We start from the raw sequence: 26067 nt of genomic DNA, 5'->3' as shown, positions 1-26067 counted from the left end.
CAGTGCAGCAAGGATTTGCTGAGCAGTAGGGCCATCAGCCACATCCGCAGCTGGGCTGCACACACTGACTAAGGAGGGAGGCAGGGTGATCACCTTGTGAGCCTGGAGCTGATGCAGCAATTGAACTCAAAGCTGTCACATAACAAGATCAGAAGCAGTCCAGCCCAGAGCCCAAGAAGCCCCACTGTGGAGTGTTCTATTAACTGCTGCTGGCAGGGATCTCACTAGCAGGACTGAAAGTCAACCCCACTCCCAGCCAGGTGCAAAGGAGCAGAGAAGGAGGACTGTTCTGCCTGATCCAGACTAAATTAGTTGAACTTAGTTCCCACCATCAAGGGGACTAAAGCCGTACTAACAGTGCAGGCCCATATATGTCTACTTGAATATTCCACTGGGATGGATGGGTTGACTCCCAAGCAAGTGGATACAGAATTTCAACCTAAAGATGGAATCCCATGCTCACTTACTTTGGAGAAACCCCCACTGAATGCAGTGGGAATTTCTTCAGATTACACGTGTAAAGGACCTAAAAGAACACTCCTTCGGGAGCAGTGAGACTAAGGGCTGATCTTCTTCTTGTCCCCACGCCTAGAAAGTGTGAGCCAAGCTGAAAACCACCTGGACCCGTACTTTTTGGCATGACACAAGCAAAAGTGTGAATGAGCCTTAAATTCCAATAGTACATTTTAAAGTGAGGTATAACCCTGAGGTCTTTTTATAACAGCCATCTGCTTTATTAGACAGGTAAAACACTTGTCTGCTAATATGAACTTTACCCAATTGCTTGACTAACAAAATGCAAGGTTTTGTACTGCACGTCCCAATGGCATGTTTTTCTCCAATTTACAGCACAATCTTATGCATGTCTTCTCAGAAGTACCCATCGATTTCAATGGGATTTCAATTTGCTACTCAGCCTTAAAATACCAAGCAGAAAAAGAAAACTGCCTCTTAAGTGTGTCTACATTCCTAAAATTATTCATCAGATACTATACAAACAGTGTGACAGTGTTAAACAAACTGTTGTAATAAAATACTGAGTCCATAGAACAAAATGTTAATGCTTCCACTAACTTCAGTTCAGCATCTATTGCAGCAAACACTATTAGAAAGTAATCTTTGATAGCAGAGTGCCACCTGGCGGAGAAACTGATAGCTTTTTAATGTCAAAAAGTTTAAGGTGGTCTGTATCTTTCACACCAGCCTCCAACACACACACACACACACACACACACACACGTGCTTACGTGCACATGCGCACAGACACACAAGTAGTGTTGAAGTTATACAAGATAGCATTAAAACTGTGTTGTCACCTATGTAAATTAAGCTTAACCAGTGGAGGGGTGTATTTGCATACAGAAGGGCTTAAATTACCATTACAACTTAAAAATACTTGCAGCTGCAGCTAAGTGGTTACAATAGCAATCTAATAATTCTAAAAGTATAAGTAATGCTGTCTTTTACATGATGTAATTCATTGTTCTACTTTAACAGAAGGAAGTACATTTCTTAGAATAATACTTCCTTAGAATATAAACTTGAAGACACTTGTTTCCAAGTAAGTATGATTAAGACAGCAACCAAAGGCTTCAATATATACTTGTTTGGGCATAAATCTTATCAAACTTACAAGGACTTCCTTCCAGGTAAAAGAGACACAACATTTTAAATGATGTAATGCACAGAAAGCATATGGACAACCAACAGCCGGTTTTATTGAAAGCACAATGCTCATTTTGAAATAAACTTGCTGTTTCACTTTCCCAATATATACTAGGGGATTCCAGAGGGGATTTTCCACATACACCCATTGTACCAGTGTCTTCCATTTGGAAGGTCTTCTACATTTCTACCATGATTCAGGTTTATCTGGTTGTGAAATAGTTCTAGTCTAGTAATGTCCCTTGGCTCAGTGTAAATATAGTGGTGTTCTAGGGGTATGCTGAAAAAGTTATACTTGCCCCTGGAAAGGTGCCAAGGGGTGTGGATTATCTGGGTGAAAACGTAGCAGTTGGACAAAAGCTTATCTTACCATAATTAATTTGATATGTTGTAAAATACACATCTGAAACAAACCTTGAAAGTTGTATAGCTCTAACTGAAGCAGCACTGTGGTATGAATATACATATACATGTAGGTTACCATGTATCCCACATAATGAATATGCAACTCACGTGTCCTGATATACTTTGCTGAGCAAAGTCTTCCATTTGGATCTAGGGAGAAAAGCCCTTGATTTAGAATGACTGTGCTGAAATGTCATTGTGCAAAGGCCAACTGAAGGAAGGAAACTCTCTGAAGTTTAACCTAATGTGTAGTGTGCATGTGATGCAATGGAGAACTTTGGATTCAGAACTATTAGCAGCTGAGCAATAACCACACTAGTTCTGTTCATTTCAGGGTTTCTCTTTTTTTAAGGGAAATTCCCTTATTCCAAATAGGATTCCTTGCAAGAAAAGGAAAAAGTTGACAGCTATGTTTCAGACATGTGCCTGATTGTTCTTTGCCCTGGGTCTTAAGAAGAGGCCTCCCTTAACTGGGTTGAGGGGTGAGGAAAGAAGCAGTCAAAATACTGGACATCTCAAGCATGTTGTATATAAATAATTAAGTGGATTAGCTGTACTTCTAGAGTTTAGCTGGGATTTCAAGATAAGTTTATTGGCTGCTGCACATACGCAAATGTGCCTGTTCAAGTGGTTTTTAAAATAATACAAACTTCCCAGAAGTACAGGTGTACAACAGACTGTAGCTGTCATGAGAGCTGTGCAAGAACAGGAAGCTATAGGTAAAATCATCACTCTCACAACCATCACATTCGTGAGGCTCTGTTTTAGGACATGCTGTTCTTGCCCTGTAATTGGAGACTTTTTCATCATACCCTTAGTTCTCCTTTTCCAAAGGAGCCCTGATCCGAGAGTAAGAAAATAAATTTATGAGGGTCAAATGAACAACACACACACCACTGTCCATTTCAAGGAGGGGAAACAGATGATTTAGCTCTAGTGTATTTTGTTCACCTAACCCTTTCTCCTCTGGTTTGGTCAACAGTGCTGCAACAAGTGAGAGTTGTACAATAAAAAAGCTAATAAAAATGCAACATGTGATTAAACGGCGTTTTACACATCCAGCGCCCACAAATTAACCTGTTCCAAGCTGGACTGGACAGATGTTGGCTAGCGTGGGCCACTGTCACTCCGCTTTAGAAAGGATCTCACAGCAGGTGAGTGGCAGACGCCTTTGGAGAAATGATCCGTACCTTGGATCAAACAAGACGCCTGCTAGAATCTTACACACTGCCTCGTGTGCTAAAACGACGTGTGCTCTCTCTGTCCTCCTAAAATTGCCTTGGCAAACGAGAGAGAGCGAGTGGGAAGCCCAAAGATCTGGCAGGGTCGTCGGAGATCTTCTTGGGTGGAGGAGATTCAAGGAAACCTCTGCCCTCGGCGTCCTCCTCCTCCAACTCTCCCTTCCCTGGAACACCGAGCGACCGCAGCAGGCGCCTCCTACGTGGAAAACCTGAGCTGCTGGCAGCGGCGGCGGGGAGGGGAAGGGCGCGCGGCCTCCGGGCTGCGTTGCTCGGCCAGGCGGCTTGAGCGGGGGGAGCCGCCGTGCTCGGAGCAGGTATCTCCCCCTCGGCCCCGGCCCGTCTCCCTTCCCCGCCGCCGCCCTCCTCCTCCTCCTCCTCCTCCTCCTCGCGGAGGGTGTGGCGGCCGGCCAGGGCTGGAGGCAGGCGTCCAGCGCCAGCGAGGAGCTGCAGCAGCGGCAGCCACGAGTTACGCACGCAGTGAGCTCAAAGCTTGTCTACGGGGGTCCCGCCTCCTCGGGTAGGGGGAGGGGGGCTCCCCCGAGCGCATCCCATAAAGGGCAGGGCGGGCTGCCTCGGCGCTCGCATTCAAGGCGAACAGCCGAGGCGCTCGCGAAGCCGGGACCCGCCTCGCTTGCTTCCCTCAGCGGACTCCCGAGAGTTCACTTGACGAGGCGAGCCCGGCGGCGCCCCTTCCCGCCTCAAGAGTCGTCCCGAGAGGAGCGCCGGGGCTTCGAAGGTGCTGCTGAGGCGCTTGGACTGCCCGAGCCCACGCCCGCCTTCGGGGCGTCCTCGCTTGTCCCTTCTCTCCTCCGCAAGTTACCTCAGCACAGCATGGAGAGGGCGGCCGCACGCCTGGCGCTGAGCGCGCTGTTGCTCTGCCTGGCCGCTCGGGGCAGCCCGCGGCAGCCCGACGAGGAGGAGAAGGCGCTGGTGGTGCCCGTGAGGCTGGATTCCGCCGGGCGGCAGCAGCAGCGGCTCTACCGCCTGGACGCCTTTGGCGAGCGCCTCAGCTTGGAGCTGCAGCCCGACAGCAGCTTTTTGGCGCCGGACCTGACGCTGCAGTACGTGGGCAGCCGGCCCCGGAGCGAAGAGGAAGAGGCTTCCGAGCAGCCGGGCGCCTTGGCCGGCTGCTTCTACTCCGGCACGGTCAACGGCGACGCGCATTCCGCCGCCGCCCTCAGCCTGTGCGGAGGGCTCCGCGGGGCTTTCTACCTGCGCGGCGTCGAGTACCTCATTCAACCGGCCAACGCCTCCCTCCAGCAAGGAGGAGACGAGCCGCTTCGGCTGCACGTCCTGCGGCGCCGGCTGCGGAGGAGCCCCCGGCAAGACGGCGGAGCGAAGTGCGGAGTGACGGACTCCGATTTCCCCTCTACGGCTGCGGAAGGGCGGCCGCAGCTGCATGAAGGGAAGAAAGCGGCGGCTGCAGCAGGAGCGGCAGCACCGGAGCACGCGGCTCGCGCAGGTATTAACCTCCCTGCACTTGGCTGTCCTTGGCGGGGAAGCCGCTGAACTTCCAAGCCAAGGGAGTTCAGGCTCTGTGGGAACGTCAGCGGGATGCGGCGTGGCACGCATGCGCCCGGGCGGCCGCACTTTTTTGCCCAAGCGCCCGGAGTGGTCCAAAGGCTGCAGTCGACTTCCTCCGATTGGCCACTCTAAAAAATGGGGGTGGGTGCAAAAAGAGAGAGAGAGATTTATAACAAAGCTAGCTTGTGCTTAGGAAATAAGGGTCGTTTCCAGAGTTTGCATTCCGTCGCCCTTAAGAATCCTTGCAACGATTCTATGACTGAATAAGCTCTTCAGAAATGTCCATATTTTAGATCCTGAGAGTATTTGTTTGGAGGTTCTATTGATTGCAACAGGCACCATTTCCAAGCAGTTTAAATCCTATGCAAGTGGAGTGAGTCCTGTTGGACGCAGTGGGAGTGGCTTTCCGATAAACATGCACAGGATTGCGTCGCCCACTAATGACCTACATTTATTGTCCACATGGAGGTCTTTATTTGGGACTGCTCTGGAGTAAATGTGGTGTGTGGATCCATTATTCCAGTGTTAGACATTACAGGATGCCGGGTGCCAAGTTGTGCCCACCTGTTCTAGAATATTTCCCCCAAAAGTGCTTACTATATTCCCTGCCCCTCTACCATTTAAAATTAGAAGCTTCTAAAAAGTAAATAGTCTGCAGTTCATATAAGGAGGAAAGCTGACCCTAACCTTTTAAAAAGATCGTCGTAAGGGGGTTCAAAATAAATGAAAAGGGCAGGTCCATCATAGTCTGCAAACCTCTTATTTTAGCATAACCTCATAGGAGTCAGGGGTAATACTGTGGCATTTACTAGTTTGAGGAGACCACTTTAGCAGAATATGAACTGAAATTAATGAGCACACAACCTGATCCTATGTTGCTTGGAAATAAATTCTACTGAGTTAAATGGGGTCATCCTGCCCATCAAGCATGTGTAGGAGTGCTTGTGTAGGAATGCACAATGTTCAGGCTAAGGGTTGAAATGCAATTCATTAGAGCCTGGGTTACAGTCCCAAACACAATTACTAAGTAAACTGGACTACACTGAACATACCCTAAATGCAGTGAGATTTTGTTTCCCTTCAGTTAAAACAAGGCAGAACCTTGCAATTAGCAGTGGTGCTGCAATCCTATATATATTGGCTAAGAAACAATTATCCAGCAAATTACATTGTAACTCATAAATAAACATATCTACATCAAATTACATTGATAGTACTCTTGAGTCCTAAATATGTAAATCTGTGCTCTCTGAACAATAAAACATACGCTCTATTGAAATTAGAGATTGCACTCTTATCCTAGGTTGCTCAGTTTGCAAATCCCAGAGACATAGCAGCTAATCCCAAATAAGTGTGCATAGGAATGCAGCCTTAACCTATGCAGAATTATTCAGAAATAAGTAATCTAATAACCATTGCTAGTCCCAAAATATGAATGAGAGGAGGTAGTTCAGGTATAATTTCCATCTACATCTTTATGGATCTTTATGGATGACACAGACACAGAACACTCGTTGGTTTTCTGAAGCTTGAGCACCAAGTCCAGCAGTAAATGCTTTTTGAATATACTTTCCTACCTTGTATCTTTCCTCATCTTAAATCAGTCACTCCTTTCCAAAGCTGCTTTTAGCTCCATGGGCAGGAAAGGGCAGCCCCCGTAGCTAAATGAACAACTTAAAACTGTTGCTGCTTCCACTCATTTACATGGCCTTTATGATTAGGAAATTTCCACTGCAAATTACACGGGGCAAGGGGAAGGAATGAATAGTGAATCGAGCTCACTGTATCCTCAAGTATATGCTCATGGGGGGGGGGGGGAGAAGGCAGATCTTTATTGACACAAAAGTATCCTAAAATTGTGGTAATTGCTGTACAGTATGATCATTCACAACCATGCCTTTGGACACAGGTGTAGCAAAGGGGAAGTTCCAGCCCAATAAGGGCTTGTGAATGAAGACCATTTAATATGACTCATGCAGCCAATGAGAAAGTAGAGGAAAAGGCACTAGGGAGTAAGACAAGGGCACAGTGTCTGGAGCATAGAAAGTGATGCAGTGAGGTCACAAGAACTGGGTCACAGTAGCAATTGGCTGCTTGGCACAAACTTTTATTCCTGCACTCTGCTTTCCACGTGGAGCCCCACAATCTTAGTCAAGGCTTTTGATTTCCAGTGCCAGCATGACATAATCCTAAGGTTTTATTACCAGAAAGGGGGGAGGGCACTTGTTCCAAGCATGCTTCCAGTCGTTTTAATCCTACAGCGAATTAATTGTATGTTCATTCCTGGTTCCATACATACCCTTTGCTTTTATTTAAGTACAAATTTTATTTTTAATAGAATTACAGCTGTTCTACATGGAAATCACACTCCAGTTTAAAACTGAGGGCTGAACGAGCAATGCAAAAAGGATAAAGCTTTTCCTCAGTTGATGTGAGCTGGGCTTCCACATACTGAAGCCTACCATTTGATCAACAAGACAATATTCTATTCTGTTTAGGAGGCTCAGCAATTGTGTCTGTCTGCAGCACACTTAACTTACAGCAGTAGGAAGGTGGGGCATCTTTCTGCCTGACTATAACAGCAGGGAGCTCAATGGAGACTTGAGGCATTACCCATTTGCAGAGGGAATATGATCCCTCGCTTCTCTACTGGCAGTAATAGGGGAACAATTTCTCTTTCTTAGAGGAATAACTCCTCCTACAGGCAGGCAAGGAATTTTGTTTCCAAACCAAGAAAGCAGCTGTCATCAGCATGAAGGTGTGCCATTTCCAAGAAAAGTGGGGAAACCCCACTCCTAGTATTATGCCAAGCACAGAAACGTGGGCACGTGTAACATGCATGGATCCATGATGAGACTTTGGACCTGATCCTGAGTCAGCCTCTTATTTCTAGACTCTGAATCTTGGCCTAGGTTGCTTGTGAACAATGATTCACAGCAGCAAGGGAGATTTATATTTTTACCTGTGATGGAAATATTGCCTGGATTGAAAAAAAATTACAGAATTTGCTTTTAATAATAATAATATGTTGCATCTTTGCTACTTTAAACTCTGTCAGAAATGTTTACTGTTCAAGCTCTAGGTATAAAACAAGTCCTCAGTCAGCTATTTATAAGTATTTTTCTTTTCTAAAATACAGGACATAGAAGTACAAGGAAGAAAAGATTTGTGTCAAGCCATCGCTATGTGGAAACCTTGCTTGTAGCTGACCAATCTATGGCAGAGTTCCATGGCAATGGGCTGAAACATTATCTTCTGACACTCCTGTCTGTGGCTGCCAAATTGTATAAACATCCCAGCATCCGGAACTCTGTCAGTCTGGTGGTAGTGAAAATAATGGTCATCTATGATGAGCAGAAGGGGCCTGATGTGTCCTCAAATGCTGCGCTTACCTTAAAAAATTTCTGCAACTGGCAAAAGCAACACAATCCTCCTAGTGACCGGCATCCTGAGCATTATGACACTGCAATTCTTTTCACTAGACAGGTAAGGAGAAAAGAATGAAAAAGGAATGTGTTTGTTTGGCAGATTTCCCAAGTATGGTCTGGAAGTACATAGGCTAAGCTGAGGCTAAGCAGGTCTGAGCCTGGTTAGTGTTTGGATGGGTGACTAGCTGGGACCCAGTTTGGGTGCCATGATGGGGAAAGGCAGGATTTAAAAATTAAAAAAATAATAATACATTTATTTACTTATTTATCATAAGGCTTTGGAACCAATGCATCCAGAAACTTTTCATTTGATTTTTTTAGAAATATTGTTCCAAAGATCCAGTCAGTGAAGAAATATGTTAATGCACCAGTTTTACTTGCTATACTTTTTGTAATTTCACCCATTTGGAAACTACAGAAAGTAAGTAGTTCAGCATGCATACTGCTGAGAATTTGATTTGTGAGATTTGTTGGCTCCTGCGTGAACGGCAAATCCACCTGGAACTCATTCACAAGAAGTTTTAGGTAAATTTCCATTGCCACACAACTGCATAAAGTAGGTGGGGAAAACTCATACATTATGGTGTGGGATAATTACCCAAACAGTTTATTTTAAAAAACCTCCATAGGAAACTTACACTATTGACTTAAAATATATTTCTTTGCAGCATGACTACCACAATTAGCATAGCAAAGTTTTGTGCAAGTCCTTCCAAGAGAGAATTATCTTTATACCTGTTGAAATTCTGAGTATTAATGCTCTTTCCAGAAGGAAAGGCAAACTGCCAAAGTAAGACTCTTCATGCCAAGGTTAAGCTCCTGACCTAATTAATAATGAAACTGGCTCTTCTTCTCCTTATATAGGATCTCTGTGGTGCCAAGACATGTGATACACTTGGGATGGCTGATGTGGGAACAGCTTGTGATCCAAACCGCAGTTGCTCTGTCATAGAAGATGATGGCTTGCAAGCCGCTTTTACCGCCACTCATGAATTAGGTAATTGAGATTCAAGAGAGATCTGTGGCAGCCGTGATTTATTTTAAAACATACATTATGCATTTTAGTCTGCATTTAAGCTATTAAATCAGCATGATTCTCTGTTACTGTGGTCTAGTTCTCAATGAGGTGGTCAACCTTTGCCTGGGTTGTTCCTCTTCAGACTACAGGTGGGGGGGCATGCATTATTGAGTGTTCATCCGACAACAACAAAATATCAGTTTACACAGAAAACTAGATCTTAAGGAGGATAGGTCAGAACCCTTCTCTCTGATTTCCCCGCCTCCCTAGAGAAGCATTCAGTTATGCCACCCTCCACTTGTAATCTGAAGAAACAAGACCATAGGGGTGTGTAGTCTGAAGTGATACAGCCACCTTACTGAGAATCTGCATAAAGTTGGGCAGCATTTGGAGAACAATCATGAGGGGAAAGGGGCCTTTTAATTAGTGCTGTATCAAAGTGTTTTGCCAAAACCTTTCTTCTTCTTCTTCTTCTTCTTCTTCTTCGGGGGGGGGGGGCATTTCAGCAAAGTGGAGGAGATGTAATGAGCTCCATCCCCAAGCTTGATCTTCAGGAGTGGGGAAGAAAACTCTTTCAAATAACATTTTGGAAGGGCAGCTTTCTTGCGATTCCAAACAAGATGGCTGAGGGTTTACTCTCTCTGCCCTCAAAATACACATGACAAAAAAAGTTTTGTCGCCATGAAAAACGGTGCCAGAACTTCTTGAGCAGTCCAATCTGAACTATTTTCAAAATTCTCCAATGCTGCATTATGCAGCCTTATTCCACAGGGCATTATTGTGGATCCATTGGCCAAATGTGAATTACCAAAGGAAGTAAGAGAGGGTCTTCTGTTCAAAGTTTACTTATACTCTGAATTGCAGCTTTTGGCTGCTTGCAACCCTGACAGATGGCCTTGCAACCCTGACGCAAAACTTGCTCTGTTATCATTTTGTCCTTGGGACTCCTAAACTGTGACTTCTTTTCTCCAGTAGTACACATCAAAATTACATCCATGCAGATGTTTAATACTTAGTGTAACGGAATGTAATTTTAATGAGTCATAATGTATATAGCAGATTTTATGATGCTACCTTTTTTTTCCAGGCCATGTGTTCAGTATGCCCCATGACGATGCAAAGCAATGTGCTGGTATTAATGGTGTAAGCAGGGACTCCCATATGATGGCATCTATGCTTTCCAACTTGGATCGAAGCCAGCCGTGGTCTCCGTGCAGTGCTTATATGATTACTACGTTTTTGGATAATGGCCATGGTAAGTCGTGGTTTCAATTTATCTCTGTAATGCTAGGGTTCATATACTGCTTACATTTAACGCTTTAATTTCCAGCTTACTGAAACAATTCTGCACTTCGTTATGCTGCTTTCTAATATAAGTCTGCTGTTACTTGCCCTTTAGACCACTTTTACACATCTGGGAAATTATTTAAAAGATGGTCTTTCCCACAGAAGTGGCATCATTCCAGAAGGGGTGGGTGTTGACTGCATGAGAAAACCCCACACAATTGGCTCATTCAGCCATGTGGGTGGGTTATCTAAGCCAAACAGGAAACGCTTGTGTGTAAGTGACATCCATACTGTTGTGACAGTGTCAAGAACATATTTTACTTGCTCTTCAGCTGTATCAGACAGCTATTGGTCATAGTAACACAAATGCAGTCCCCGTGCTCGTGTCCAGCATGCTCCTGAGTATTAGGGAGAGAGGGCAAATAGAGAAGGACTGGTGCTTTTGAAACCTCAACACACATTTCCTAGAGGCCTCTGCTTGGTTGTTACTGGAAACAGAATGCTATACTAGCCAGATCATAGGGGTGATCTGAAGTTCAACGGCAACTTCCATTTTATGGTTGAAAATATGTTGTCAAATATTGACAGATTCACTTCAATGGTCTAAAACATTCCTTTCTGCAGGCAAAATGTGCCCATCTTTGCACACCACAAATGCTATAAAAATGACTTTGCAAAGATGGGCACATTTTGCCTGCAGAAAGGTCCAGGCTCAATCGCCAGCATCTCTAGGTAGGGCAAGGAAAAGGCCATCATGTCTAAAACCCCAGTGAGCCACTGCCAGTCCATTTATACCAGGGATGGGGAACCTGCCATCCAGCATATGGTGTTGGACTCCAAATCCCATCAGCCCTAGTAAGCATGGCTGCTAAGCTGTGTGGGCCCAGTGGCCTTAAGACTGCTGCCTATGTTCCTCAGTGCTTTTGAATCATTATTTTGATCACTTTCATGCAATCATTCAACAGATCTCTGTTGCACCTGCTTAGACGTATTTTCTTACAGTACATTTTGTTAAATAAATAAAATCCTAGTGAGTGCATGTCTCAGAACAGAAATCCCTCAAATCTCTTTCTGATACTATCCTATTTACAGGAAAAGCAACCCAACTTTTTTAAACAAAAGTTTCCCGTCACTCTTTTTCCCCCTTTCTCCAGGCGAGTGTTTGCTGGACAAGCCTCACAAGCCTATCCAGCTCCCTTCTGATCTGCCTGGAACACAGTATGATGTGAATAGGCAGTGCCAGTTCACATTTGGAGAAGATTCCAAACACTGTCCTGATGCAGCCAGCACATGTACAACTTTGTGGTGTACTGGCATGTCTGGTGGATTGCTCGTGTGCCAAACCAAACATTTCCCTTGGGCAGACGGCACCACTTGTGGAGAGGAAAAGTGGTGCATGAATGGCAAGTGCATTGAGAAGACAGACAGGAAGCATTATGATGTAAGTATGGTTATTTTTAAAAAAAAAAACCCTGAAAATATATATCTATAATCAAGAGTGATGATGTACAGTGTAATTATTATTAGCTGCCTTGAGTCCCAGAATGGGGAAATGGTGGAATATAAATAATAATAATTAATAGTAATAATGATGATGATGATTTGATTTGCTACCTGCCCTTCACCTCAAGATCCTATGCACAACCATTTAAAATGCAGCATGAAGATATGGCTAAACAAATTAGGAATACTCTGGGCCACTCAAGTTTTTAGTTCTGATAAATCTAAATATTTTAGCTTAGTATAGTGATCCTGTGTGTGTTAACTCAGAAGTAAGGGGGCAGTCCAAACGTCCGACTGACAGCAGTATGGCCTAATGGGGCAGCATAGCCCCCACCACAGTCACGCCACTCATGCCAACTAGGCCAGGGGCAGCAGAGGAAAATGACACTCCCAGTCACTAAAAAGTGGGCATAGAGTTGCAGCCTAAAATATGTTTCTAATGGTTGATGCTTTCCCCCAAAAGATTTCACATGTGGGCTTATTTCTGTGTCTTGAAATGTAGACCCCTATTCATGGTGCCTGGGGATCATGGAGTTCCTGGGGAGAGTGTTCCAGGACATGCGGTGGTGGAGTGCAGTACTCTCTGCGAGAGTGCGACAACCCAGTTCCCAAGAACGGCGGGAAATACTGTGAGGGAAAGCGGGTGCAGTACAGGTCGTGCAACATTGAAGACTGTCCAGACAACAATGGTAAGTTACAATCAGTTGTTTTTTTCAAATAGAAAAGAAATGTAGTTGTGATATCTTCAAAATGCCTAATAAATGTATTTTCTGTACACAGGCAAAACCTTCAGGGAGGAACAGTGTGAGACTCACAATGACATTTCCAAGTCTCCTTTTGGAACTGGGCCTGTAGTGGAATGGACACCCAAGTTTGCTGGAGTCACTCCCAAAGACAGATGCAAGCTTACTTGCCTTGCAAAAGGCACTGGCTATTTCTTTGTCCTTCAGCCTAAGGTGGGTGTGGGTGTCAGTGTCGGTGTATATTACTTATAGGCAAAGTTTTATATGTGCCATTAAATTTTATTGATCCTAACAATTGCTTAAAGAGGCACACCCTAATATGGAAACTAACACTTTATTCAAATAGCTTCACTCCCCTTGCTTCACTGCAGTCCAATCTTCCCACTGCAAACCAATTTGCGTGCATAGTCATTCTGTTTCTATATCTTATTTTTAAAATACCTTTGAAAATATTTTACATGGTATCTGAATTTATTCATTTTCTAAGATCCAGCAGGTTCCTTCATTCTCCCTTTACCCCATAGCAATGCCTAATTACTAAACATCTAACTTCTAAAAAGTAATAAAATGCTTTTTATTCGATTTAGTTTCAATTTTGGAGCTATTAGTCAGAAAAACTCATCCCTCAAAGCTTAAAGTAAGGTATAGTCGTATTCTTCATAATAAAATATTACTTGGCTATATGCTGACTTCCTGATCCTTGAAGAAATTAATTAGGCTCCTGCTGACACAAGTGCTGGAAGATCAAAGTCTGTTTGTTGCTGTTACAGAATATAAATTTATAACTTTTGATCTAGAGAGACAGGCAAGGAGCAGTGAGCTGTCTTTGTGATGCTATGCATGAGCAACTGCCCAAGAAAGAACTTAGTGTTGTCAGTTCTGAACACCAATGTGAGAGATTTGGGGAGGCTTAAATTCTGAGAGGGAAGAGACTGTACTCTGCCACATTCCCTACCAACCCCCCAAAATCCTCACAGATGCTTAGCTTACAGAGCTGGACTTCTGTTCAGTTTTATACCAACACAGTTCCTAATGATCACAAACTATGTGCACAACCCCCAAGTGCTGGATATAGAAATCCAGGAAGCAGTTAGGCAGTACCTTTCTATGCATGTAGTCCAGAATCCAGCCAGTCATGTGTTTATGGAAACCCACTTCTACACATGCAGCACACTCACTGAACAAGGACAATAAAATTATAGTTTTATTATGACTCCCACTATTGATTTTCAGTGGGGACCACTGAATATCTCCTCCGTTGAAACTATTGTGATTAAAAAGTGTTTAACTCTGGATGGATTGTACCTGGTGCCAAAAATGTTTAGTGTTAGTACGAACACATGTGTGCCCTTCTAATCATGGCTTCTTTGCTTTCTTTAAAGGTGGTGGATGGAACCTTGTGTAGCCCAGAGTCCACTTCAGTCTGTGTCCAGGGGCAATGTGTAAAAGCTGGCTGTGATCGCATCATAGGCTCCAGTAAGAAGTTTGATAAATGTGGTGTCTGTGGAGGAAATGGATCTACTTGCAAGAAAGTGTCTGGAACACTTTCTAGTTCCAGGTATGTGGGGTTTTATCCTTAACTGTTCCTAATAGCTTACAGATATGTCTTATCCACTAGGATTGTAGAGCAGTTGTATTGTTCAGCTGAGGGACCAAACTTTCATCTTTTAAAATCGAAAGCTTACTTAAAGCTTGCATTAATGTACAGGACCAAACTTTCATCTTTTAAAATCGAAAGCTTACTTAAAGCTTGCATTAATGTACAGGAATTTTAACTTTTGAAGCTGCAAAGATCTAGCCAATCATAAGTTTCTGTACTTAATGTGATCCTTGAGTAAATAAGGATATACTGGAGACTCAACTGCTGTCCTCTTTTTCTTACCTCTAGACCTGGTTATCATGATGTTGTTGTGATCCCTGCTGGGGCAACGAACATAGAAGTTAAACAACGGAATCACAGAGGTATCAGGCAGGACGGCAGCTTCCTTGCTATTAAAGCTGCAGATGGCACCTACATTCTCAATGGTGACTATACACTATCAACTGTGGAGCAAGACATCACCCATAAAGGCAGTGTGTTGACATACAGCGGCTCCTCAGCTCCTCTGGAAAGAATCCGCAGCTTCAGCCCACTGAAGGAACCTTTAACAATACAGGTCCTTACCGTGGGTGATTCGTTTCGACTTAAGATCAAATACAGCTATTTTGTGAAGAAATCGGGTTCCGAGAAACCTCCCAGCAAAAAGACTGATTCTTTCAATGCAATTCAGGAGACGATCTTATCTGAATGGATTTTTGAAGAATGGGGAGAATGTTCTAAGTCCTGTGGTACTGGTTGGCAGAGGAGATCTGTAGAGTGCAGAGACCTTAATGGACAGCCTGCCACAGACTGTGCAAAAGAACTCAAGCCAAGCGATGTCCGGCCGTGTGCAGACACACCATGCCCACAGTGGCAGCTGGGAGACTGGTCACCATGCTCTAAGACATGTGGGAAAGGCTTCAAGAAGAGATTGTTAAGATGCATGTCCTTTGATGGTGCCACATTGTCCAATGAAAGCTGTGACATTTCAAAGAAACCTAAGCATTTAATAGACTTCTGTAATGTTACAAACTGCAGCTAAACCGTAACAGGTTGGGGAAGCTAAAGTTGGTTGTTTTCTTTTCCCCTTCAGACCAAAGCACTGAAAATGAACTATTGAGAGGTAGCAATTGTAATTCGCATGGAAAATTCACAGGGAATCCACTGAGATGGAACAGTGCAAATAACGTTAAATAGTATACTGAAATGTAAAACAAAAAACCACGTCAACTGAAAATCTGATAAAAACCAATCTTAGTTGCTAGCTGTTTCATCTTCAGCAGGTAAAAGTCCTGAGGCATTACAATTTCCTCTTTTAAGTCTGTTACAAATTAAACAAAACATAGGCAGTGGCCAAAGAAGTTTAAACAAACATTTCAATGTTTTAGTGAGAGTTGGGTTTTTTGTTAAAACTTATGGAGTTTGTTTTGTGGTACTGATAAAATCCCTCTCTTAATCAAAGTTGGAGAGGGAGGACCATTTTCCTCTAAGCTTAATTATTGGTCAGCTGTTGCCTACCTCACAAAAGCAAAAAAAGTAACAGTATTTTTTTGGGGGGGAAACTATATTGTTCATGGCTGCTATCAGTCGTTTTATATAACAGTAGAGTGATATTTTCCACCAGGAAGCAAACAATTACAATGATGTTTGCTTGTAAAATCTGATAACTAGAATGTAGTGCTCTTAAAACCTTTTGATTTAATTAGATCCTTTTTCTTCATTGTAGCTGGTATGCTCAACCTGCAGAGTTAGAATGGGAGCAGTTCGAGAACCGCACACTGTTCTCACTGCCCTGGATTGATCGTTCCCTTGTGTGTGTATCTGTTCTTCATGCCCACAATTGTTCCACAGGACTCCAACAAAACCCAAATTTAGCTTTGGAGCATATGCATGTGCCTGATTCCACCATGAAAACATATTCCTAAATTGTTACCATTTGAGTTATCTAACAGCCACCATTTTGTTCAGATACAGCTCTCCACCTCGTCGAAAGTAATATTCTTATGTTTTCTGCAAAGAGTTAATGGAATTTTATGGATAGAAAATTGCTTAATACATGGCACCCCATAAATTTGCATTGTTTGAATCACTTGTACGGCAGGGAAGATTGCTGCGGGATAGCAGGTCCATCCACAGCAGTATGCCAGTCCCTGCATATTTAAAAAGGATGTGCTAGTTCATAGACTATGAGAGAATATGGCTCTCCATATGTATATAGTAAAATATATTGCTATAGAGGATGCGTACTTTATAAGTATTTATATTCTTTCCCTTCTGAGAAGGGTTATAATTGGTAATAAAATGCATATAATGAACCTATTTATTTTTATATTTCTTGGCTAATATGATCTCCTAAGTTATCACTTTTTTAAAAAAAGAAAAAGACATATAACAAGGATAGAGTATTTATGCAATATAATATGATACTAGAGATAATAAACACTATGAATTTTGGAAACTGTGTGAGGGTTTTTATTTCACTGATGTTCACATTACTGTGTTCAAAAGAATAGCTGTTGTGAAGGTCAATGAAGGACATTGAAAGACACAATCCAGCTTAGCGCATGCATTATGTTCTATGCAGATATCAGCCCTCCAGCGCCCTTAACATGCATGCTCCACTTCACCTGGTTTGCAGCTGGGAGTGGAAGAGCTACGATTCCTGTCACATTCCCACCTTAGCTCTTACCTGGATGTAGAGATACACAAGCTTAGCTCAACACAGTCCTAATTGCATTTATGCTCCTTTTGTTGGATATAGGTGTTAGGCCTGGTTCATACATGGAAACAGTGATGCTTTAACCACCTGAAATGCCACTGCGTGCAACAAGATTATTCAGGTAAGGCAGCTTGGGACATGAATCCATCTGCTTTCACTGCACCACTGCAATCTGAAAGTCTTGCAGTAGAATAGTGAAAACCATTGCATCTGCATGAACTACTTCGTTGGAATGACTTCCTGTAAAATGCTGCCTCTGCACAGTTGCATTTCCATCTGCCATTGTGCTGCTGTTCAAAAATAGCAGCTGCAAGCAGACTTCCCTGATAGATGTTTCTGTGGGAACAAAGATCAATGTTTTCCCCCTCACACACTGCAAGAGAATTGGTTTACAAAATTAAAAGATCAATTCATATTACAATTATTTCACCTTTGTGTTCTTTGTCTCACACATTCAATATGCACATACAAAAAACACACCGGGGGGGGGGGGCGGGGTATTTGTGCAAACTTCAGAGAATGTGTTCATTGTGAGGTTTGGTTTACATAGCTCTTGTAGAAACAGATTTAATAACAGATTTGACCCAGGCTTCTAGTTGATAAACAATGATTCATCCAAACTGGCTTACATCTGCCAGTGGTATTAAAGAAAGAGGGGGATAGCAAATTCTAGGCTTTAGGAGCCATAAAGATGAGAGCATTGTAGTACATAAGAAATGTCAGAAATCCTTTTTGTGTACTTCCCATTTAAGTAAATGAGAGCTGTGCTAGAGCACAGCAGTTTTAATATTTACACAAGAGAATTTCCCACTGGGTTGTGTTAATTGGACCGCTGTGCCAACTATGCTACCCAGTGTGGGGTGTTTTGCCCTTTCCTTCCTGCCATCTCCATCCCAGCTAAAAACACTTAAGAGTCTTTTGTCAGGGGGAAATAGTTGTACTTGTAAATGTACTTACCAGCACATACCCTGTACTTCATAACCTGATCTTGCTTTTGTACAAGCTGGTCAAAATGTTCAGTGCAAGTGTCTTTCAAATGAGTATATTTAAGATTACAATGAGAACGGGAGCGGGACACAGACACTTTCTTGCACATAATAGTGCAAATGTGATTGTGTGCCCCCTGTCCTGTGGAAAAACAATATGCTTAATTTTTCATAGGTAATCAGTTTTCCGTGATCCTGAGCATGCCGGCTCCCCAATCCTAAACATATTTGCTTGGAACTTATTTCCATAATATCAGTGGGATTTAATTCCAAATGCGTTAGTGCATAGCAATGTGTCAGGAATGCAGGGTCTCAGGGTCAAATGCCCAGCTCTTGGGACTCTCCCCCAGTTTCACACCCTCCTCAAGTGCTTTTGTGTCAATGAAATGTGATAATGCTTCTTGGCTGCGTGAACAGGGGACTGTTGAATGTGTGTGTAGCAGAGGTGCCAACGCCTGGGGCCCCAACTCTTTTGGGTCCTCCCAATGTTCAGAATATCAGGGCCAACTACAACGTGGCTTCAGTGGCTGGTTTCTCCTCCTGCTGCTGCTGCTGCGGAGGGGAAGGAGGGGGAAGCAGCCCCCTGGCCAGTAGTGGCAGCAGGAGGGGCTACTGGTCACTGAAGCCGCACTGCTGCCATGTTTGGCTCTGCCCCCTGGTTCCTCTGACATCCTGACATGATTTTGGGACATCACATGCATGATGTCACACACAACGTGTCCCCACTTCCCCCAGTGCCTCTGGTGTGTAGATTCATTTGGCTTTTACATGACTGGATTGTAATCTACTATACAGTCATAAGGTAAAGGTAAAGGGACCCCTGACCATTAGGTCCAGTTGTGGCTGACTCTGGGGTTGCGGCGCTTATCTCACTTTATTGGCCGAGGGAGCTGGCGTACAGCATGTGGCCAGCATGACTAAGCCGCTTCTGGCGAACCAGAGCAGCGCACGGAAACGCCGTTTACCTTCCCACCGGAGCAGTACCTATTTATCTACTTGCACTTTGACGTGCTTTCGAACTGCTAGGTTGGCAGGAGCAGGGACCGAACAATGGGAGCTCACCCCATTGCGGGGATTCAAACCGCCGGCCTTCTGATCGGCAAGTCCTAGGCTCTGTGGTTTAACCCACAGCGCCACCCGCGTCCCACTATACAGTCATACCTTGGGTGAAATATGCTTCAGGTTGAGTGTTTTCAGGTTGCGTTCCGAGGCAACCCAGAAGTAATGGAACAGGTTACTTCTGGGTTTCATCGTTCGCGCATGCGTAGACACTCAAAATGAAGTGGCGAATTGCAACCCACAGACATGCAGACACGGGTTGTATTCTGCTCAGGATGCAAACGGGGCTCCGGAATGGATCCTGTTCGCATCCAGAGGTACCACTGTATAGAGGTTGGAGTCAGATCCATTGCTCTGCCCACATGGGGGAATGCACCCCTCAGTCTGAAAAGGGTCACTCACTTTCTGCTCTTACGTGATGGCAATAGTTCTGTGTGATTGAATGCAGAAAAACAAAGAATTGGTTCCTACGTTGATCCCAGACGCTGGCAATGTATTGCCTTGATTGGAAGAATAAGCAGGCACGCTGCCACCTGACAACCTCAATAAATGTACGCAGGAAGTTCATAAGGGATCTTGCACTTCACTTGAGTGCTCTTACAACATGAGCACCCCCCTCACTTCCACATGCCAAAAACACACTAGGATAGTGTAGGGCACTCAGCAAACTAGGAAATATTGTTGCTATGAGGCCAGTTTGCATAAAATCCTCCTGGACTGTTCAGGAGATAGCAGAAGTTTTGCATTGCAATATTTATGAGATTTTTTTTTTAATGATAATATATGTAAACATGTTGTATTTTGATGTATTTTGCTGTCTATGGATGCTTTGATTGTTTCCTTCCTTAGGGAAGTGAGCAATACTCTGCATTAAGACACAAGAGGGACCTTTACAGCTGCTCTCTACACAGGTTTCCTCTCAGGCTTTTAATGCACAGTTTTATTTATTTGTCATAAGAATCAGCATAATACTTTGTGTCAGCAGGAAGGAACGTTCTTGCAGTATTGTTTGCCCATAACTCCAGCTGAGCCTCATCCAAGAAAAGATTCTCAGTCACTACTTGGCAAGAAAGAAGGTAGGCACGAAAAAACCTACATAAAATATTGTGGAATTCAAGCCTGTCAAGGTCATCCACTTTACAATTCCAAACCTCTGTGTGTGTGTGTGTGTGTGTGTGTGCGTGTGTGTGGTTTCTTAATGAGGCTGTATTTTGTATAGCCTGTGTCAGCAACTGGCCAGCTCTGGTGCCACATAAGGACAAGTATTAAGGTTATTGAAGTCTGCTGTTTACTCTTTCTGTGGCAGCACTTGTATTCCACTCCTTCTTAGAATAATATATCGTTTCTACTAACTGTGGGCCTGTGCCACAGACAATAGACATCGCTGCTGAATGTATTTCACCCATACACAGACCCTCCAAGTGTCCCTGTTTTTCAGGGACAACCCCGGATTTACAAAAGCCATCCTGGTTTCTGAATTGATCCTGGAATGTCCCGCTTTTCTGTAGGATGTCCCTTTTTCTTTCAGAGAAATGTTGGAGGGTTTGGAGTTATGTGACCCCCCAAGCCAAGTACCTATACAACCTTTAGAAGACATCTGAAGGCAGCCCTATATAGTGAAGTTTTTTTAAAAAAAATAAATGTTAATGTTTTACAGTGGTACCTCAGGTTAAGAACTTTATTCATTCTGGAGGTCCGTTTTTAACCTGAAACTGTTCTTAACCTGAGGTACCACTTTAGCTAATGGGGCCTCCCGCTGCTGCCACACCGCTGCTGCACGATTTCTTTTCTCATCCTGAAGCAAAGTTCTTAACCCAAGGTACTATTTTTGGGTTAGCGGAGTCTGTAACCTGAAGCATCTGTAACCTAAAGCATCTGTAACCCGAGGTACCACTGTATTGTGTGTGTTTTTATATGTTGTAAGCCGCCCAGAGTGGCTGTGGCAACCCAATCAGATGGGCGGGGAATAAATAATAAACATGACATGCGTCCAGTATCACATCTAGATCATCCTTGTTCACACTGAAAGAAAGAAATGTAAAACTATTTGAGTTAAGAACACTAGAAGACCCATGTTAGATCATGCCATACGTCTATCGAGTTCAGCATCCTTTTCATCCAGTATCCAGCTAGATACCTATGGGAAACAAGCAGGACCTGAGCACAACATCACTCTCATTCTCCCCAACAACTTGTGTCCAGAGGCATGCCTCTTCCAATACATACAGCCATCGTGACTACTAGTTAGTGATAGCCTTGTACCCTGCATAATGGCCAGTCCTGTTTTTAAGCCAGTTCGGAGAAGGGAGAGAGGCAATTGTAATATTGTCTCAGTACCTTGCATATAAGGAACGCGGGTGGCGCTGTGGGTTAAACCACAGAGCCTAGGACTTGCCAATCAGAAGGTTGGCGGTTTGAATCCCCGCGACGGGGTGAGCTCCCGTTGCTCGGTTCCTGCTCCTGCCAACCTAGCAGTTCGAAAGCACGTCAAAGTGCAAGTAGATAAATAGTTACCGCTCCGGCGGGAAGGTAAACGGCGTTTCCGTGTGCTGCTCTGGTTCGCCAGAAGCGGCTTAGTCATGCTGGCCACATGACCCAGAAGCTGTACGCCGGCTCCCTCGGCCAATAAAGCGAGAAGAGCACTGCAACCCCAGAGTCGGCCATGACTGGACCTAATGGTCAGGGGTCCCTTTACCTTTACCTTACCTTGCATATGCTAAGACAGTGTTGTGTGGATTATTCTTTTGTATATCTCTCTAGATAAAGAGCCATATAGGAGAACCAAAAAAACAAAAACAAAATAAAACTTTCCCCAAACTGCTGCATGCGACTCGGTCGGCTGAAGTCATAAATTCAACACCCTCCCCTTTCCTCCACAACAGAATTTATGATGGAAAGGCTAATGAAGTTTAAATAAGAAGCATTCAGCTCAGTCAGCAGCGCTGTATTTTAAAAGGACGGCAGTATTTTTTGTTGTTGAAGATAATGAACTGTTCTGTGCTGCTTCAGGCAATATTAAATTAAAATCCATTGGGAAACAAACGGGAAGAAATATCTTGTTTTTTCAAAAGTACCAATTACTGGCATCTCCCCTCACTTTAACTTAATGCCCTACTGTCTGATACACAGACTTTGACCCCATCTGCACTGTACATTGAAAGCAATAGCATACCACTTTAAACAGTCATGGCTTCCCCCAAAGAATTCTGGGAGCTGTAGTTTAAGAGTGCTAAGAGTTGTCACAAGGTCCCAATTTCCCTTACAGAGCTTCAGTTCTCTGAGTAGTTTAATAAGCAATCTCTCTTCCCCAGTAACTCTGGGAATCGTAGCTCTGTGAGGGGAAAGGGGATCTTGTTCTTCTAACAAATTACAGTTCCCAGGATTCCTTGGGGGAAGCCATGTTTAAAGTGGCATCATACTGCTCTAAATGTGTAGATTTTGCTTCATGGCTGTGTCCGCATTTCTCAGAATGCAACCTCTTCAAAGGGGAGGGGGAGGAAAGAGAACACTCTATGGCGGAGCTTTCCAAACTGTGTGTCGTGACATGTTAGTGTCTTATAAGGGTTTAGTTTAACCTCCAGTTTGCTAGTACAGTCATACCTCGAGTTTGGGCAGGGATGGGGAACTTGGGCCTTTCAGGTGGACTCCAGCTCCCAGTCAGCATGGCCAGGAATGATGGCAGTTGCAGTTCAGCAACATCTGGGCGGCACCTTCTTGGGTACCCTGCACTACATGTTCCTGGTTTGGTTTCTAAGTGCTTCCGGGGTCACTGTCATACATGTTAGAAATAAATAGTTAGTGAGGGAACCAAATCCATCCACTTACTTATTATTTGCTTGGCAAAAGTGGTACAAAAGAGCTGACTCAGGAAGTAAGATTTGACCTGAGGCTCTATACAGCAAGGGGTATTTTCATCAAAAGAGCTGCTCACACCAGTAGCTCTTATTAAGTTGAATTGTAAAGTAACCTTTCATGTATAAGTAATTCAATTTTTCAAGGCACAGCTCAATAGTATCCCCTGCTCCCACATCTTCTTAGAAACTTTCTATTTCTAGCTGCATATACAGAAATAAAGCAGGACAGTCGTCAAAGGCTCCCTAGCCTACGGTCTTTACTAATATCTGTGCATATGGCTTCACTCATTGGTAAGATAGGTAGAAGACATTGAAGTCAGAAAAAAGGACTGGGGCTGGAACAAGACACAGAATAGTACAGTATACTGCATGTTGAAACTTTTCCTGCTGTGAAAGTCTTGTTAGAATAAAGGTATAAACTCAAACAAAAGCCAGTCCCTGGTGGGGGCCCCCAGTTGGCTTAGACCTCCGAGAGAAGGAGCAAGTGTATCCAGCTGCCCCCCACCATGGGTAGACCCTTACAGGTAGACCCATATAGGAAGACACAGATAGGATGGCACTGCATGATATTCAGATAGCTTCATAATCTCACTATTGTTATCTTTGTTCAGAAAAGAATTACTGTCAATATCTATGGATGCTGGGCCCTAAACCTGATGTGAGACCTTATATTTTGCCCTCTGTTCTTCAGATAATATTTGTTAACTGCTAAAGTTTTAGGACAGGAACAAGAAAACATCAAGAAAAGAAGACAAAAGGGTGTGTGTGTGTGTGAATCCATTCAACATTTGTAGATGTAAATCTGAGTCAGGAGAGGTGCCCTTTATCTGTTAAAAAAGAAACTCACCACCATTTCACACAACGGTTCTGCCTTTGCCACATGATTGCTCTCTTTTGACGAAGAACTGTGTATTTACACAAAATAAAAGCATATTGGTTCCATCTTCTCCAGACAGTTTCTTTTCAAAGTCTCCACTCCATTTCCTGTTTCCCCCTCTAATGCTCCAATGTTTGCATACAAAGAACTTAGCAATGTTGGCCTGGCATCTTCTAAATCATTTCAAGTTGTCTGGGGAAGTAAAAAAAGAAGAATGCCTTTGCTACAAAGGAAGATTAAGCAACAAGTATGGTTAAGAGTCGCTTCATACGTTGCGTTTGTCCTACATAGGGGAAATGCACGTGCTTTTCCATCTCCACCACGTATCTGTGGCAGAAAAAGTACTCATGCCATACTTTGTATTTATACAAGATGGAATTATTTATCCCCCCCCCCCCATTTAGATGCTGCCTTATGGCCCACCCAGGACACTCAAGATAGATTTCAATATGAATTCTGTTTAAAACAAACTATTCAACATCTCAAGGGAAGCGAGATCATTATTATTTTTTAAAAAAGCAGAACAAAAGTAGATATTCTCTTTTTGGCGATCACTGAAGTAAGATTGTCTTCCAGCCCTAAAAGGGTTAAGCAAGAATGCCTGGTAGTCTTCCTTGGTAGAAAATACCAGAAATTGCGGATCACCACCCAAAAAATATCCCGGTTCTATGTATACACCAGTTTCATTTCCAAAGATCAGAGAATTCAGAGTACGTCCTCATGGACAAGAGGGTACGCATGAGAAAGGCATTTCCTTCCATACACTTTGCTATTTGGAAGTTATCAATTTACATAGATATGCACAGCATTTCCTGTGTTGTGATTTTGCAGGAAGGTGATCAGGGATGGAGAACCGGAGACCCTCCAGATGTTGTTGGACTACAACTCTATCAACTCTGACAACTGGTCATGCTGGCTGGGGCTAATGGGACTTGGAGTCCAACAATATAGATAGAGCCACAAATTCCACATCCTGAGGTTAAATCACACTTAAGAAGTGTGTGTGTGTGTGTGTGTGTGTGTGTGTGTGTGTGTTATAATGTCCCCATCTGCCTCACCAATTTACAAAGAGGGGATTTGGTATCAACAACTTCCCATTTTTCTTCTGTTCAGTCCCTCTTGGGCTGCCTGGATCTTTCTCTTTAACCTTTCCCCTTTTGTCCTCTCCTTGCTGCCTCTTCCCACAACACATTCCTTGGTTGCCTGAAGAGTTCTAAAGTAAGAACACATTGTGAGAAGGTAAGAAAATGACATATTTGTGTGTATCAGAACAAGAATATGTGGTCCTTTTAATAACCTGCTATAATGCTGCATCTGATAAATGAATAAGCTTCATAAATAAGGAACCATCCTTTCAAATACGGCCCCTCAACTTCCTTGTCTATTACATGTGCCCTATGAGGTTTAGAGCAGTGGCAGGGAACCTTATTCACCTCAAGGGCTGTAGTCCTTTGTGGTCAACCTTCTGGGGGCCACAGTGGTTAGAGCCAAGAAGTGGGCAAAGCACAGTAGGCTATGTTTTCTAGCCACAGAAGTCAGAGGTTTCACCACACACACAAACACACCTCCATCCAGATAAGCAAGAAGTATTAGCATGATTCAAGGACACTTTCCAGGAAGGCAAAGGCACCTGAGGAGGGCAAGGAGTGGCGCTGAGAAGGGGCATGGCTGGGGCACTCCATTGTTGCCCTATCTGGGTGCCTGGGGCACTGCCCACCAATCTCAGTCTGCCCTCAGATATCCCCCACCTGTCTGCCTTCTTACCAGTCCAACGAGTTCCACTGTCTGTCAGCTTCCTCCTCCCTGATCTCAGTGCTGCCCTTGTAGAACGACACAGAGAAGAGGATGGGGAGAAGACTAGAATGAGTTGGCTGTAGCTCTCATAAGCTCTGTCTCCAACCTACAGTTGGTCCCCCTGCCTTCCACTCTACCAGCTGCAATGGGCGCCAGCCATCACTGGTCTCGTGGCCCAGATGGAGAGTTTTGGTGGGCTGTATGCAGCCCTCAAGACAAAGGTTCTATAACACTAGCTTTGAGTCATAGTTTTGCTATCAAGGGCATGGCTGCTTCTTGGAATTGTCTGGCGCTGGCTACAGTTGCTCTACTCCAGAACACGCTGAATTTAGGCTGTTCTTTGATTCCATTCATTGTTTCCACCTGTTGATAAGGCCCCACCCCA

The 26067-nt window shown here is 43.8% G+C and overlaps 1 protein-coding gene across 1 annotated transcript; it reads left to right on the top strand.

The window, feature by feature from the left end:
- The first annotated feature begins 3889 nt into the window (after positions 1-3889).
- Positions 3890-15641, top strand: ADAMTS1 (ADAM metallopeptidase with thrombospondin type 1 motif 1). Its single transcript, XM_081003926.1, has 9 exons — positions 3890-4773; positions 7975-8321; positions 9128-9260; positions 10369-10536; positions 11723-12009; positions 12574-12760; positions 12852-13027; positions 14197-14372; positions 14703-15641. The coding sequence occupies exons 1-9, from the start codon at positions 4143-4145 to the stop codon at positions 15433-15435; spliced, it is 2838 nt and encodes a 945-aa protein (XP_080860052.1). The 5' UTR covers positions 3890-4142; the 3' UTR covers positions 15436-15641.
- Positions 15642-26067: the final 10426 nt, after the last annotated feature.

The sequence above is a fragment of the Podarcis pityusensis genome (assembly GCF_964106645.2).
Source record: "Podarcis pityusensis genome assembly, chromosome: 4".
Taxonomy (NCBI): domain Eukaryota; kingdom Metazoa; phylum Chordata; class Lepidosauria; order Squamata; family Lacertidae; genus Podarcis; species Podarcis pityusensis.
Note: the sequence above shows the minus strand (reverse complement) of the source record. Positions and strands in the feature narration are given on the sequence as shown.

Excerpts from the sequence above, each read along its gene's own strand:
- ADAMTS1 (XM_081003926.1), top strand. The coding sequence starts at position 4,143 with ATGGAGAGGGCGGCCGCACGCCTGGCGCTGAGCGCGCTGTTGCTCTGC. Across the intron at positions 9,261-10,368 it reads TACCGCCACTCATGAATTAG|GCCATGTGTTCAGTATGCCC; the intron begins GTAATTGAGATT and ends TTTTTTTTCCAG. Across the intron at positions 10,537-11,722 it reads GTTTTTGGATAATGGCCATG|GCGAGTGTTTGCTGGACAAG; the intron begins GTAAGTCGTGGT and ends CCCTTTCTCCAG.